The sequence below is a fragment of the Phodopus roborovskii genome, unplaced genomic scaffold (assembly GCF_943737965.1).
Source record: "Phodopus roborovskii unplaced genomic scaffold, PHOROB, whole genome shotgun sequence".
Classification (NCBI taxonomy): domain Eukaryota; kingdom Metazoa; phylum Chordata; class Mammalia; order Rodentia; family Cricetidae; genus Phodopus; species Phodopus roborovskii.
The window spans coordinates 16,516,525-16,530,460 of NW_026126541.1; the positions used below are offsets into that span (position 1 = coordinate 16,516,525).

General features: G+C 47.9%; 1 protein-coding gene across 1 annotated transcript; it reads left to right on the top strand.

The window, feature by feature from the left end:
* The first annotated feature begins 1,495 nt into the window (after positions 1–1,495).
* On the top strand, positions 1,496–12,681 carry Slc25a28 (solute carrier family 25 member 28). Its single transcript, XM_051199637.1, has 4 exons — positions 1,496–1,927; positions 9,370–9,598; positions 10,653–10,709; positions 11,839–12,681. The coding sequence occupies exons 1-4, from the start codon at positions 1,637–1,639 to the stop codon at positions 12,354–12,356; spliced, it is 1,095 nt and encodes a 364-aa protein (XP_051055594.1). The 5' UTR covers positions 1,496–1,636; the 3' UTR covers positions 12,357–12,681.
* Positions 12,682–13,936: the final 1,255 nt, after the last annotated feature.

Here is a 13,936-nt window from a genome sequence, read left to right on the forward strand (position 1 = left end):
AAATAAATAAGGAGAGCGAAGACATTAATCATCGTTGGAGCAATTAGACAGGAAAGAAAATTGATAGTCTGAAAGGATGAGGGATCCTTTTTGTGAGACCCAGTCATCTCAAGAGAAGTGTGTGGGATAACAACAGAAAAGACTGAACAAGCTGTAGGGGAAGAGTTCTTAAGTTGAGGTTAATGGCATCTCCTCCACGCTGTATTCCGAAATTAAATGCAGTTTTATGTGGTTGGGGGCGATCACGATCCCAATGTTAGTAACCAGGGCCAAATATGTGGGTTCAGTGTTAGAGAGGAAATGGAAAACCCTCCTACCGTCCTAAGGAAACGCTTTGAGTTTGGAAAAGTTTGCAGTTGCGTCATCACCTCATTAAAATAGGTTGTAAAGGCAGAGCTTGAAACTGGGGAAGCGTGTGCAAACACGCCGCTGTGAGGGGGAGCCTGCAGAAGCCGGCAGCACCAGCGGAAAGGGCCCGCGCTCCTAAGCAGAGGTTAGAGTCGCTTCAGTGAGGGCTTCTGCTCAACGCGGTGGCCCTGTGGTGGTCCCAAGGATTAGACGTCACGGGTATCGTTTTACAACCAAGGAGCGCTACTCAGGGTCCAGCTGAGCAGGCTCGAATCGCAAGGCAGTCGTCACAGCCAGTGGGGTTCACCAGCGAGTCAGCTCGGGGAGAAGATGCTCGGGTTTCTGAGAGTCGGGACAAGCTGAGCTCAGATGCGTCCGCAGTTGCGGCGCTGCTGCGCTCGGATGCTGCTCTCACACCCTGACCACCTGTCGCCGCCTCAGAATCATCCCGCCCCGTTTCGCCATCTCCATCCCCAGCGCAGCGCCCACCCAATGAGAACTCATCGGCCCACCCACTGCAGGGTTCACTAGGCGGCTGTGGGGGGGAGGTCCTAGCCCAGCGACCCGAGGCTCGCAGCAGCCCTCCCCTAGCGGCGGGTCGGGCCGTGCCAGGGGACGCAGGGTCCTGGCCGGCTCCGCCCCCGCCTGAGATCCCGCGGGAACAGTGGGAGCCGCGCTACCCGACACCCGGTGCACGCCAGAGCACGAGTCGTAACGGCAACCGACAGCGGTTTGACCTTGAAGGCCTGGCACCGCCCCCTCTCCCCAGCGCCCCGGGTAGCCACGCACGCCGCCCCGCGGAGCCCCGCTGCAGCCCGGAGCCGGTGCCTGTCCTCTCGGCGCTTCTCCCCATAGCCAATGGAAGAACGGAATGGCCCGGGCCAATGGCCGCCGCCAAAGTAGCCAGAGCGGTTGAGCCTATCAAAGAGGAGCTTTACGTTGCTCCCGCCCCCGAGACGCCAGGGGCGGGCCGATGGAAGAAGTCCGCCAATCAGTGGCCAATAAACAAGAAGCTTCTAAGATCAAAGGGGAGGGGCGTAACCTACGTGAGGAATGACAAGCTGTCTGGCGAATACCACAGGTAGGATTTCGCTCCGTAAAATGGGGGTGGGGACACGTTAAGGTCTGCACCAATGGCTGGCTGGGGGGCGTGCCCGCGGGGCCAAGCGGGAGCCGGAGGCCCCGGGCTCTCTGGGCCGCGCCTGAAGCGGACGCAACGGGGCCGGGGGGCGGCGGCAGTAGTGGCGGCGGCAGCGGCGCGGGTGGGCGCCGCGGCTGGCCGGAGTGGATGGAGTTGGAGGGGCGGAGTGCAGGCGGTGTGGCGGGAGGACCAGCTGCTGGGCCCGGGCGGAGCCCCGGGGAGTCGGCGCTGCTGGACGGGTGGCTGCAGCGGGGCGTGGGCCGGGGGGCCGGCGGCGGGGAGGCGGGGGCCTGTCAGACCCCAGGACGGCAGGATCCGGAGTCCGGCCCGGAATACGAGGCGCTGCCGGCTGGAGCCACTGTCACCACGCACATGGTGGCGGGCGCAGTGGCAGGGATCCTGGAGCATTGCGTGATGTACCCGGTCGACTGCGTCAAGGTGAGACCTGGACCGGGCTGCGAACCCGACCTGGGACTGACCCGACCCCTGAGCCTTGTTTAGAGCCAGAAACCTGACTGAGATCCAGAGCCGATGGGTTCCTTCCTGGCTCCTACCTCTACGCACGATTTGAACCGATACTCCGTGCAGGCAAAGTCCCGGCTGGGAGTTGAGCTCAGGAAAGCAGGACTTATTTCTAACGGTCAGTGAGATCTGAATCGAGACTCGGAGCAAAAATCTTGTCAGCCAAAGACCTGTTAGCCGTAGTCCTGCCTGGGACTAAGCAGGAATGGGGTGGTATGGGGGGGGGGGTCCCGAAGCACAGGTAAGTCTACGACTCCAGTAAGGTAAAGCTAGCTGGCATGAAATCAGACCGTGAACTCGATCTGATGGCTTGGCTTCAGATGTGCTTCGGGTCGGTGCTTTTACAAGCAATCTCCTTGCTGCGTCTTCCCTTAAAAGTGACGGGGCAGGAACCGGAATCTGGGATCTCTCAGCTAGATAAAAGTACGTATTCAGTCTTAACCCGTGAGTGGTTGAAAGTCACTGTGCAGTCAAATGTGAGAGCTACAGACTGGAATGAAAATGGGAAAGGGCATGTTAAGGAAAAGGTTTCGGTTTCTCTGTGAAGCAAGATCCATTTCCCATCTATTTCCTGAACGTAAAAACTGCTCTGAGTTAAGACCGGGTGATCGCATCAGCCTCTTCACATCAGAGCTGAAACTGTTAGTCTGTTTCTTCGGGAACCTGAATTTGACAAAAAGGGAAACGGCTAGAAGGGAAGTGCGATGCTACAAGAAAGTAGATGTAAACTCGGGGGGAAATAGAATGAGATTATCAGGGTATGGTCATTGTTGAACGTTAAACCAATTGCATGCACAAGCAAGCAGGATGGTAATGGACGTACAGGTCCGAAGAAGTCTGGGTGAAGATGGAAACGTATTTTTTCTTACTGTTCTTATTCTTGTACTTTGGTAGAGGTGCCAGCCGCTAACGGTGAAGTCCAAAAGGGGAAGTAACTTTGAGGGGTTGTTGAATTCACTGATGAGAACAATGCTTTCTTGACACCAATTATTATAGGCAATACCCACCAGTTCTTTGATGTGTGTCTTCTCAGAAGAGGGGAGGATCAACGTCCGCCCTGCAAAAATCAGTTTTTCCTGCTTGCTTCTGGTTTCAGTACTGTTTTACAATTTCATTAGTAAAGTGGCTGAGGAACTAGGGAAAGTGCTCCTGACGCTTTGTGAGTGGCATTGGCTTGAGAGGAGAAAGTGCTCCTCAAGCCTTGGGAATGAAGTCGAGTTGGCCAGTGTCTCAGCACAGTTAAAAGATAACTCCTAACAAGAGCCATGCCCACTGAAAAATGTGAACTGCACCTGACTGAGGCGAACATCAGCGTTTTAAATGCCTTTGTCAACAGAGAGAATTAGACCATGAACTGGATTTGCAGCTTGTTCATTGTTTAGGAGCTTTATCCAGACAACTTGCTGTGTCTTCTCTTAAAAGAAATAATAAAGCCTGTGTGAGAATAACTGGTGAAATAATAACTGTAGAATAAACATAGGAATAAGTGATTCAGACATTGATGAAATAGACTTGTAGGTTGAATGTCTTGAGTTAATGAATGCTACTAACATTTTACTAATATGTATCCAAAAGTTGGTAAGATCTAGCTGCAGAGTAACCTCTCTCTCTCCGTTTTTTCAAGATAGGGTTTCTCTGTGTAGCTTTGGAGCCTGTCATGAATCTGTAGGCCAGGCTGGCCTCGAACTCACTGCCCGGCAACCTCTTTCTCTTAACTGAAAGTACAGCACAGAGTCTAGGGTGTTATGTTTCTGGATAAGTATCCAGTGGAACACAGATCAGAGAAAGCAATGAAAATTATTTAATGGGATGGAAAATACATTGTTATAATGTGACCAACTTTAAAATAATATTACTGGGATTGGGGAAATGGCTGAATCAGTAAAGTGCCTGCTAGCACCCACATAAAAGTCTGGGCATGACAGTGCATGTCTGTGACCCCAGTGTTGGGAAGGTAGAGACAGGATCCTTGGAGCTCACCAAGTAGCCAATGTAACCAAATCCTTGAGTTCCAGGGTGTGTGTGTGTGTGTGTGTGTGTGTGTGTGTGTGTGTGTGTGTGTGAGAGAGAGAGAGAGAGAGGGAGAGAGAGAGAGAGAGAGAGAGAGAGAGAGAGGGAGAGACCCTGTCTTAAAAGATAGTAAGGTGGCTTAGTATGGTGGCACATGTCTAATTCCAGCACTCAGGAGGTAGATCTGTGAGTTTGAGGCCTGTAATGGTCTGTGTAATGAGACTCTGTCTCCGTAAATAAACAAGGTGGAAAGTGGTTGAAGAAGATGCTCAGGATGGGTTCCCCCTTTTCCCCTCCACAGAGACCTACAAGTATCCACATAAAAGTAGACCAGAGCCACACAGAAAGGGAAGAAAAAAAGTGTTACTACTATCTGTTTGACAGTTGTAGTATGTTACAAAATATCTGGAGACTGTCTCCTTACTCTATGATGCTGCTTTGGTTGTAAACATGTTTTTATAAATTTCCTTGTTAGAAATGCTTTCTAGAGCTGGGTGGTGTGGCCTGTGCCTTTAATCCCAGTACTAGGGAGGCAGAGGCAGGAGGATCTCTGAGTTTGAGGCCAGCCTAGTCTATAGAGCAAGTTACAGGACAGCCAGGGCTACACACAGAAACCCTGTCTTGAAAAACAAATGCCTCTAGAATATCCTTAAAGGGGGCAGATCTTTGTCTTATGACAAGACTCCATCAACAGAGACCTCCCAGAGTCAAATATGGCACAATAGACTGGGCTATACCACTTATTCTGCAAACAGAAGGAGGGGCTGGCAAGCAAAATCCCTGATTTACTTCTAAGAACTAAAAAATTGAGGGGATACAGGAGAAGGGAGTTCCAAAGGTGTGTTGCATGACCAGTAAGTTATGTCTAGCTTACCAAGGTTAAACTTTTTTGATTAATAGTTCCTAATCACCCGAATATGTTTTAGGATTTGTATTTTTAAATACTTGACAGTACAGTATTTCAGTCTTGCCCCCAAAACCTAAAGAATTGGTTATTTGATTTGAAGGACAAATACCTAAGAGTCTTCAAAAGTGCAAAGGCTTATTTTAGGAGAATCATTTCTCCTTGCTCTTAATGCTGGGAATTAAATAATGAGATAATAGCCTGGTGTGAGTTAGTGCCCCTCTGTTTAATGTTTTTGTGCAGGTGTAAATGTAACTCAAATCTCTTCTCTTAGAAAGGACTTCCTGGTTCGTTTGTCCCCAGGCAGCTTTTCCATGGGTGGTAGAGGAAAAGCAGCCCAACTAGCCCCTAAGACTAGACTGCAGACTGGTGTCAGTGTTAGAGCCTAAAGGGACACCACAGTATTTGCAAGTGAATGCCGACATTGTCTCTTGGCATGCAGGCCTGTGTATCTCTACTTACCAGGGTCAAGTTGACTTAAAATATCCTTGGGAAGGGCCATGGGAAGTCAACATAGCCTTGCTAGGCCATGGTTATCAAGCTTGCTATTTCCATGACCATAATAGGGACCCTTGGAAATCTAGATAAATCACGGTTTCCTTTTCTAGGCCTCAGAGGCCATGGTCAGACTTTATAGGGACAGGCTCTGAAACCCAAAGCAACAGCAGAACTGTCTGAGTCTTCTGGCTGCTTCCCCTGGGCGAGCAACCATCTGGGGCTCTGCAGTGGTGAATCAGCTATCAGGTAGTAATTTGCAAAAGGAAGGAGCAGAGAAACCTTTCTTGAACTGCGGGTATAAAGGGTTATCTCTGTACATTCACCAGTGAAAGGTTAGGAAATGTAATCTCTGACTTGTATTTTATTTTCTCACACCTCATAATGATAACTAAGCAATCAGTAGATGCCAGATGTTCTTGCATTCCCAGCACTGTGTAAAGTGCTTAACACCACTCTCATTATTTCATAAATGAAGAAAGGCTTGGAGAGCAGTTAGGTAACTTGTCAAAGGTCACGGAGTCTAAGTGGCAAGAGTCGTGATTTGAATTCAGTCTGTGACTCATCAACTTCTTATAGCTTCCAAAGCAGGTTTCAAGAGCCAAGCCAGCTAAAGAATGACAGTAGAGTTCACCTGTGAATGTATAAGCTTGAGAGTAACATCTGCATGTGCAATATAAATTACTCTAGACTACAAAAATCTCAGAAAACACATATGCGCTAGCTTTAGAACTAAGGCTGATTCATTAGTGGCTCAGGACTGATTAGTTGCCCATGTGAGTGATGTATACCATGCTGTCATGACCTGTCAATTCTTGGATAGGAACAAATAATTTAACAAATGTATTTTAGGATCATGTTTTAATAACATGTTTTAATAACAGAACACTTAACATTTATAGTACTTGGCAAATTTTAGGTTTTACATGCCTTGTTTCTTTTAATCCACATAACATGGCGGTTTTCTTTTTCTATGATGACTTTTTAGGTTATTTTCTGTGTGTGAGTGTTTTACCTGCATATATGTCTGAGCACCACATGAGTGCCTGATATGCATGGAGATGAGAAGCCACTGGAGTCCTTGAAACTGGGGTTATGAATGGTTGTGAGCTGCTGTGTCAGTGCTGGAAATTGAACCCATTCTCTCTGTAAAAATATACACTATTAATTGCTGGGCCGTGTTCCTGGCCCTACATGATATTTGTGATGACAGAAGTTGAGTGACATAGCCAAGATTGAACACGTCTGGCAGAGCTGGCTCTCAGACCAAGGTTCCCGACTCAGACTTCACCAAAGCACCTGACCCCTCCACTTAAAAAAAAAAAAAAATATGTATATATATAATTTATTTAATGTTATGTACATTGGTGCTTTGCCCACATGTCTGTGTGAGGGTATCCACTGGAAAAAGAGTTATAGTTGTGAGCTGCCATGTGGGTGCTGGGAATTGAACCTGGGTCCTCTGGAAGAGTAGCCAGTGCTCTTAACCACTGAACCATCTCTCCAACACCACCACCACCACCACCACCCCTTTTTTTTTTTGTTTTGTTTTGTTTTGGAAACAGGGTTTCTCTGTGTAACTCTGGCTATTCTGGAACTCACTGTGTAGGCCAGGCTGGCTTCAAACTCAAGAGATCTATGTGCCTCTGCCTCCCAAGTGCTGGGATTAAAGGTGGGCACCACCTCTTACTTAGCTTTTCTTCAGGGTTAGGTAGTGTGTTTGGTTTCTCATACCATATGTTTCATATGTTTTTAGAAATTTCATCATTCTGTAGAAAGGAGATTTATCGGCTCAAATATATGGGCATCCATATTGGTTTTTGTGTTCAGATTATTTTCTGCCTGGGTTGTCTTCATAGGGATGCACTGTCATTGAATTAGATTTAGATGTGTTTGTGAAGTGTTAGGAGTAACTTCCGCATAGTCCAGTTTCCTCTTGGGGATGGAGAGTTCTCTGAGGCCCAAATTTCATCACTGGTTGCTAAATGTGCCCTTGACTGGAGCAGAACACTGGTTTCTGAATCTTCTTGTAGAAGACGGGTTTCAAGCAGACTCCTGGAAGTAAGTGTTGTTAAGCCACCAGGTCCAGATTAAAACCACACCCTTTAAGTAAAGCACACGTTGTATTTGGATGGTTTTGAGAACTGGAAACTGAATGTCCATTGTGATATGGTGATATGTGATATGTCTGATCGAAAGGCCAGTAATTAACATTTTAAGCATGCTGTGTTTTGTTAGTAGCAGGCAGGAGAGAGTAACTCCAGAGGAATGTGGATTGCTTGCGGCTAACCAGGACCTGTTCATCTGGTTAGTCTCTGTTCCAGGCTCTTTAGAAAAGCCCTTATTCTTGGATTTCAGTTGGCTAACTTGAATTGGGAAGGCTCAGGCTTTTAAATCTAAACGGAGTCTAGTGATTGACATGAAGCAGGAGTTTAAACTATTGCTGGACATCAGTTGCCCCCTGTCGACTCACCAGTGTACTTGTTATTTTTTGAGATAACAAGTGTAGTTATGTCTGTGTGGAAAAAAAGAGTCGTAATTCACTCAGCAAACAAATCCGATAGGCTCCTGTGTAGCCAGGCATTGCTTTTAAACTATCATGCCCCATACTACTTTAGCTTTGAATTATGTTAGTAGACAATGGTTTTTTGTGTAAAGTCATACCTCAAAGAAGGTCTGATGAGGTGGATTTCCAATTTTCTTTTAAAAGTTTATTATCTTTTAAGATTGTATAGAATATGTGTTTGTGTCAGGCGAGAGTATGTCCACATGGATTCCAAAAGAAGGCATTGGATTCCTTGGAGAGTGTGAGAGAGAGAGAGAGAGAGAGAGAGAGAGAGAGAGAGAGAGAGAGAGAGAGTGCGTGTGTGCGCTTGTGTATAGCACACCTGTGGAGGTCAGAGGGCCACTTATGGGGATTAGTTCTTTCCTTCCACCATGTGTATTCCAAGGGTGAAACTCAGCTTGTCAGCATTGGTGGCGAGTGACTTTATTCACTGAGGTGTTCCACTGGCTGGCTCAGATTCCCAAGTTTCTGTAAACTTTGTGGCTATTCTGCAAGTGTCTACTACTCACACTTTCATCCCAGTCATTAATCTTCAAAGGTTGTGCCTCATAGAGACTGGTTTTATTTGCCAAGGCCATTTTGAGGATCCCATCGACTTAGATAAGAAGTCTGAATGGTCCTTCAGTTTTAAAGGTTAGTTTGGTCTCCGATCTCCACAGTTTGGCCAGGCTCTCTCCCAGGAGTGGCATCTGCAGATCCAGTTGCCAAAGCCAAATGGTCTGAAAAGATAACAAAAAGTGATCCACCCTCCAATTAGGCTTGATATTGTGTGGTCAGGAAGTAGTGCCAGGAATTATCTTTAGAAATAAAGCACCAAGTGTGTTGCAGACAGTAAATATTTTTATTTAAAGTTTGATTTTTATATTTCATTCTTTGTATGTGCCTATGTGGGCTTATGTGCATGTGAGTGCAGGTAACCAGAGAGCCAGAAAAGGGTGTTGGATCCCCTGGAGCTGGAGTTACAGGCAGTTGTGAACCACCCAATGTGGGAATTGAACTCGGGCCCTCTGCAAGAGTAATACGTGCTCTTAACTGCTGCACCATCTGTCTAGCCCTGATCTCTAATCTTGGCCTTAGTTTCTTAAAGTGAAAAGGCCACTTTGTGGATCTCATGCTTGGTATTTATGGATGGGGCAGTGGGTCATTTTGGAGTTTCAGGATGTTGCCAAGAGGCAGTGTTCTCAAGGGTGTTCTACTTTTTGGCTGTGGATGACTAGAGGAAGAAAGGTCCAAGACTTGGAAAGATGAGTCATAGATTGGGGAAGAAGTAAGAGCTGGATGCAAAGTATCACTCCCACAGTCTTGCCCTGTGTCCAGGGCCTTTGTGGTGGGGTGGACAAGAAGTTGGAATCACTGACTTTGCCTTTTTTGCTGTAATTTCAGACCCGGATGCAGAGTCTACAGCCTGACCCAGCCGCCCGCTATCGAAACGTGTTGGAGGCTCTCTGGAGAATTATAAGAACAGAGGGCCTGTGGAGACCCATGCGGGGGCTGAATGTCACAGCAACAGGCGCAGGGCCTGCCCACGCCCTCTATTTTGCCTGCTACGAAAAGTTAAAAAAGACATTGAGTGATGTAATCCACCCAGGGGGCAATAGCCATATTGCCAATGGTACTGAGCCTTCCTGTGCTGGTTCCCACTTTCCCAACTCTCTGGGCTTTGCTGCTATCAGTGCTTCCCAGTCTCAGCATGGTTTGGAGCTGCAGCTTTGGGCTGGGGTAGGCCAGATTGTAGGGAGGGACTTCCAAACCTGATGTGCTCGGACAGCGGGCTGCTTCAACCCCACTTCTCCTTTGGGGCACCTCAACAAAAGGTCACTGTATCCTCCCTTACCTACCAGCTTGACTTTCATCTCCCTGGCATCAGCTTCTAATGCCTGGTAATGTGGAGAGACACTGAACTACCCCACTGTAAATCTCTTGGTAGTCGGGTGGTGCCCTGCTTCCCCAGGCAGGGTTGGAGGCAAGCCTGCTATTCGAGGAAGACCTAATGGAACCCAGCCTCTTCACCTCGCCTTTTCGGGGTCCCACCTGATGAAAGGCAGTTAGTGTCACTGAGGACGTGACAGCATTGACAAGGGAATGTGGGTGGGGTCAAGGGACTGTTTGGAGAGTCCAGACGTTTTAGAGGTTGGGTGGAAATAAAGGAAGAAATAGCAACCCAAGGTTGGAAGATGGAAAGCACGTTGAGTGTGGAGAGCGGGGAATAGTGGTTCAGGACCAAAAGAGAAGGTGTAGATAGACAAATGGTAGGACAGCCTGGGCAGCGTCCGGGCCCCGGGTTCGGAAGCAGGTTAGATTATAGGGCTCTGGCTGCCTAGCTCCATTGTCCTGCAGTGGTGGCCATTGCTGTGCTGGCATGCCTTGCCAAAGTGTATCTGCTTCCTGCTAGGGCATAGCTGCAGAACCCTCTGCACTGAAGACATCTGGGGTATGTCTTGCCCCTTTTGGGCCTTCCGTCAGATGTGGAATGTGCAGCGGTCCCCTTTTTGAGTTAGGGGTGTGTCTTTCTTTGTGGGCGCAGGCGCTTGGGAGCAGTGGCTTCTGAACCCACCTCTAGGACTGACCCTTAACCTGCACCTCCTCACTGTTGTCCCAGACGCTCATGTCTCGCTGGGGCCTCGCCCTCTTGGCCTTACATGTGGCAGTTGCTTTCTCATTTGCAGGTGCGGCTGGATGTGTGGCAACATTACTTCACGATGCAGCCATGAACCCAGCGGAAGGTAAAGATTCTTTAACCTGTCCTTCTGGGCAGCTCCATCTTCTGTTCCTACCTTTCCAAGAAAACCAGAGCACAATTTTTGTGGGGAAACCTTCGCATTTATCTTAGCATACCACTAGAGGGCACTCCCTCCACGTGTTCTGTGCTTGAGAGGAATCTGGCTGAAGCAGCGGAGTCTTCGGGATTTAATTGATCTTTGAGGCTTTCCTGGAAAAGGTGATGGCTGTTGGCTTAGTCCTGGGCTTTCCTAGGAGTCCCCTTTGTATTACATTTGATCTCTCTGATTTGTATAAAGTTATTTCGTGTTTCTCAAAGAAGGTAGATTTTAACATTTTCAAATGTAAAGTATTGCCATTTCTTACTGCAATGTAAACAAAAGTGAACGATTAAGTTGTGTAGTTTAACCCTTTCTTTGCTGCTAGGGTATTAGCTTTTTAGGTGGGGGGAAATTCTGTGCGAGTTGAGGTGATCACAGGTGTGAGGGGCTGACGTAGCTGCCGCAGACCTTCAGTTCAGTTTCTTTAGGTCTGTCAAGGCCGTGGGGTGCCAACGGCTGAAGTTAGCTAGAGGTGCTCAGAACCCAAACCACCCTATTTGCCTAATGGAATGGGAATATTTGGAAAGCGAAGGCAGCACTGTATGGATAAGCACTGTAGTTTCTTGGTAGCATTTAGCTTTTTCTCCCTTCTCAATTTTGAGAGTTCCTGCCTGAGGAATGGAATTGCTACTCATAACTGCGCTCACTGCCACTGAGTCATCTGTTGTTGGGAAAGGTTAAAATAGTAATATGAAACAGTTCGGGTCATAATTTCATGGAGACCCTCAGGGTTACTAAACTGTAAATATACTGAGTGTTAATTGCATGGCTTTTAAGAAATCCTACTGGGGTTGAACTCTCTCTTTTTTTTTTTTTTTTTTTTTTTTCTTCGTATTCTTCCCACCCCTCTGTTACCCTTCTCCCTTAAAGTAGGAGAAACACAAACTCTTGGGTTAACAGGAAACTCACTCACCCTCTTTCTCTTTCCATTCATTGGCTGACCTCCCGACTTGAACCCTGGATCGGGATACTCTGTCACTGGCTGGTCGCTGTTCCCATTTGCCTCCTCTTTCTCCTCGATGGCACTTCCTAGTTGTCAAGCAGAGGATGCAGATGTACAACTCACCATACCACCGGGTGACAGACTGTGTACGGGCAGTGTGGCAAAATGAAGGGGCCGGGGCCTTTTACCGCAGCTACACGACCCAGCTGACCATGAATGTTCCCTTCCAAGCCATTCACTTCATGACCTATGAGTTCCTGCAGGAGCACTTCAACCCCCAGAGACGGTACAACCCCAGCTCCCACGTGCTCTCCGGAGCCTGCGCAGGAGCAGTAGCTGCCGCTGCCACAACCCCTCTGGACGTTTGCAAAACACTGCTCAACACCCAGGAGTCCCTGGCTTTGAACTCAAACATTACAGGACACATCACAGGCATGGCTAGTGCCTTCAGGACGGTTTATCAAGTAGGTGGAGTGACTGCCTACTTCCGAGGGGTGCAGGCCAGAGTAATTTACCAGATCCCCTCCACGGCCATCGCATGGTCTGTGTATGAATTCTTCAAATACCTAATCACAAAGCGACAAGAAGAGTGGAGGGCCGGCAAGTGAAGAAGGGACACTGAGTGGGCCAGGGTCCCACAGCACTGCTGCGTCCTGCCCCCTCCAGCACATTCTCTGTCTCTTGGCGTGATCCATTGCGAGTGGAGTTGGAAGAGAGGGAGAGAGCTTTCTCCAGGCTCTGGTTGGCTAACACTAGTCCTTGCCAACGTCTGTTGCCAGCATCGTCTTTCCTCCTGGGCCCTCAGTGAGTCCAGCAGAGCCCACCTCAGTACCTCTGATGACCTACATCCTGGACCTGGCGACCTGCTCTAGATGCAGAGGGATAAGCAGCGCATTCCCCTGGTTCCTAATTAAAAAGAAAAATGTCTTTAAATGCTGTGTTGGGTTTGTCTTGCCAAGAGGAGCATGCAGTGTCGCCAGCTGTCCCTGACTTAAGCATGAGTCAGAGGAAGGGTTTCGTGCTCTGGCTTCTGTCTCTGCCGACTCGAGAGGGTTAGAAGTGTGAGGCCCTGTTTCCCTTGTCCATATAGTCAACCAGGCAGTGTCTCGGATGCCCCGAGCACGGCCTTTCCCTGCTGTGTACAGCGGGTGCTCCTCATCCCACCAGTGTCTTTAGTCAGGGCACAGACTTGCCAGTTCTCTTGGTCCACTTCTAGGCTCTGCCTGAGCAATGAAAAGCTTACATGTGGTACTTGGTTTCCTAATGCGGCTGCAGAATTAAAGTCAGCCATTGGAGCTGCAAGTCCTAAAGATTGGGGGACAAGACTTCATTTGACTTGTGATTTTTTAATGTTTCTTTGTGATATTGGGGATTGAATCCAGGGCCTCATGAATGCCAGGCATGTGTTTTACCGCAGAGAATTGTCAACAGTGTACTTAATCATTTTACCAGGTACTTGAGCATATGTGATCTCATTTAGTTCTGACAAAGTAATGAAGTAGGTAGTGAAGCATCACCTGTTTTGACTGACAGGAGCTAAGGAGGCTGTGACTTCTTATCCAAGGTCCCACAATAAATGTGGAGCAGAGGCTGACCAGGATCATTTATCCCATGAGTGAATCTAAGTGCAGATAGGAAATAAGTTGAGAGCATGGGGCACTGTAACTGAAGACACTCCAACTGCTGTCCATGTGGCTTTTACTGGGTGGGGTGGGTCAGTATTAGCAAGCTCTTTGGTTCATACCCATCATCTTTTCATTCACCATTCAGAAGCAGTTGGGTATCTCAGGCATCCCTGACTGGGGTTAGAGATGTGATGATAAATAAAGCAGTCTTAGCCTGGAAAAAATTATATGTAAACAGACAATTAGAAGACAAATGACAAGAGAATAGTTTAAATCTAGAATACTCCTAGAGGATGTGTGAATCCTAGTTTAGCCTGAGAGGACTGGAGTAGAAGCAAATGAAATGACATCTGAGTGACACCTGGACAGATCAGCTAAATAGACATGGGGCGGGAGCTATTTGAGTCCAAAGCTTGGCGGCAGAGTGAGTCGTATTAGGTAGGAATGAAACTGGGTGAGGTTGCAGCTGGGAAGGGGCAGGGGCTGAAGCTTAAAGCAGTGCTCAGGGTTCAGAGTTTATCCTCAGGCGAAGCAAAGCATTACAGGGTTTAAATAAGGCGGGC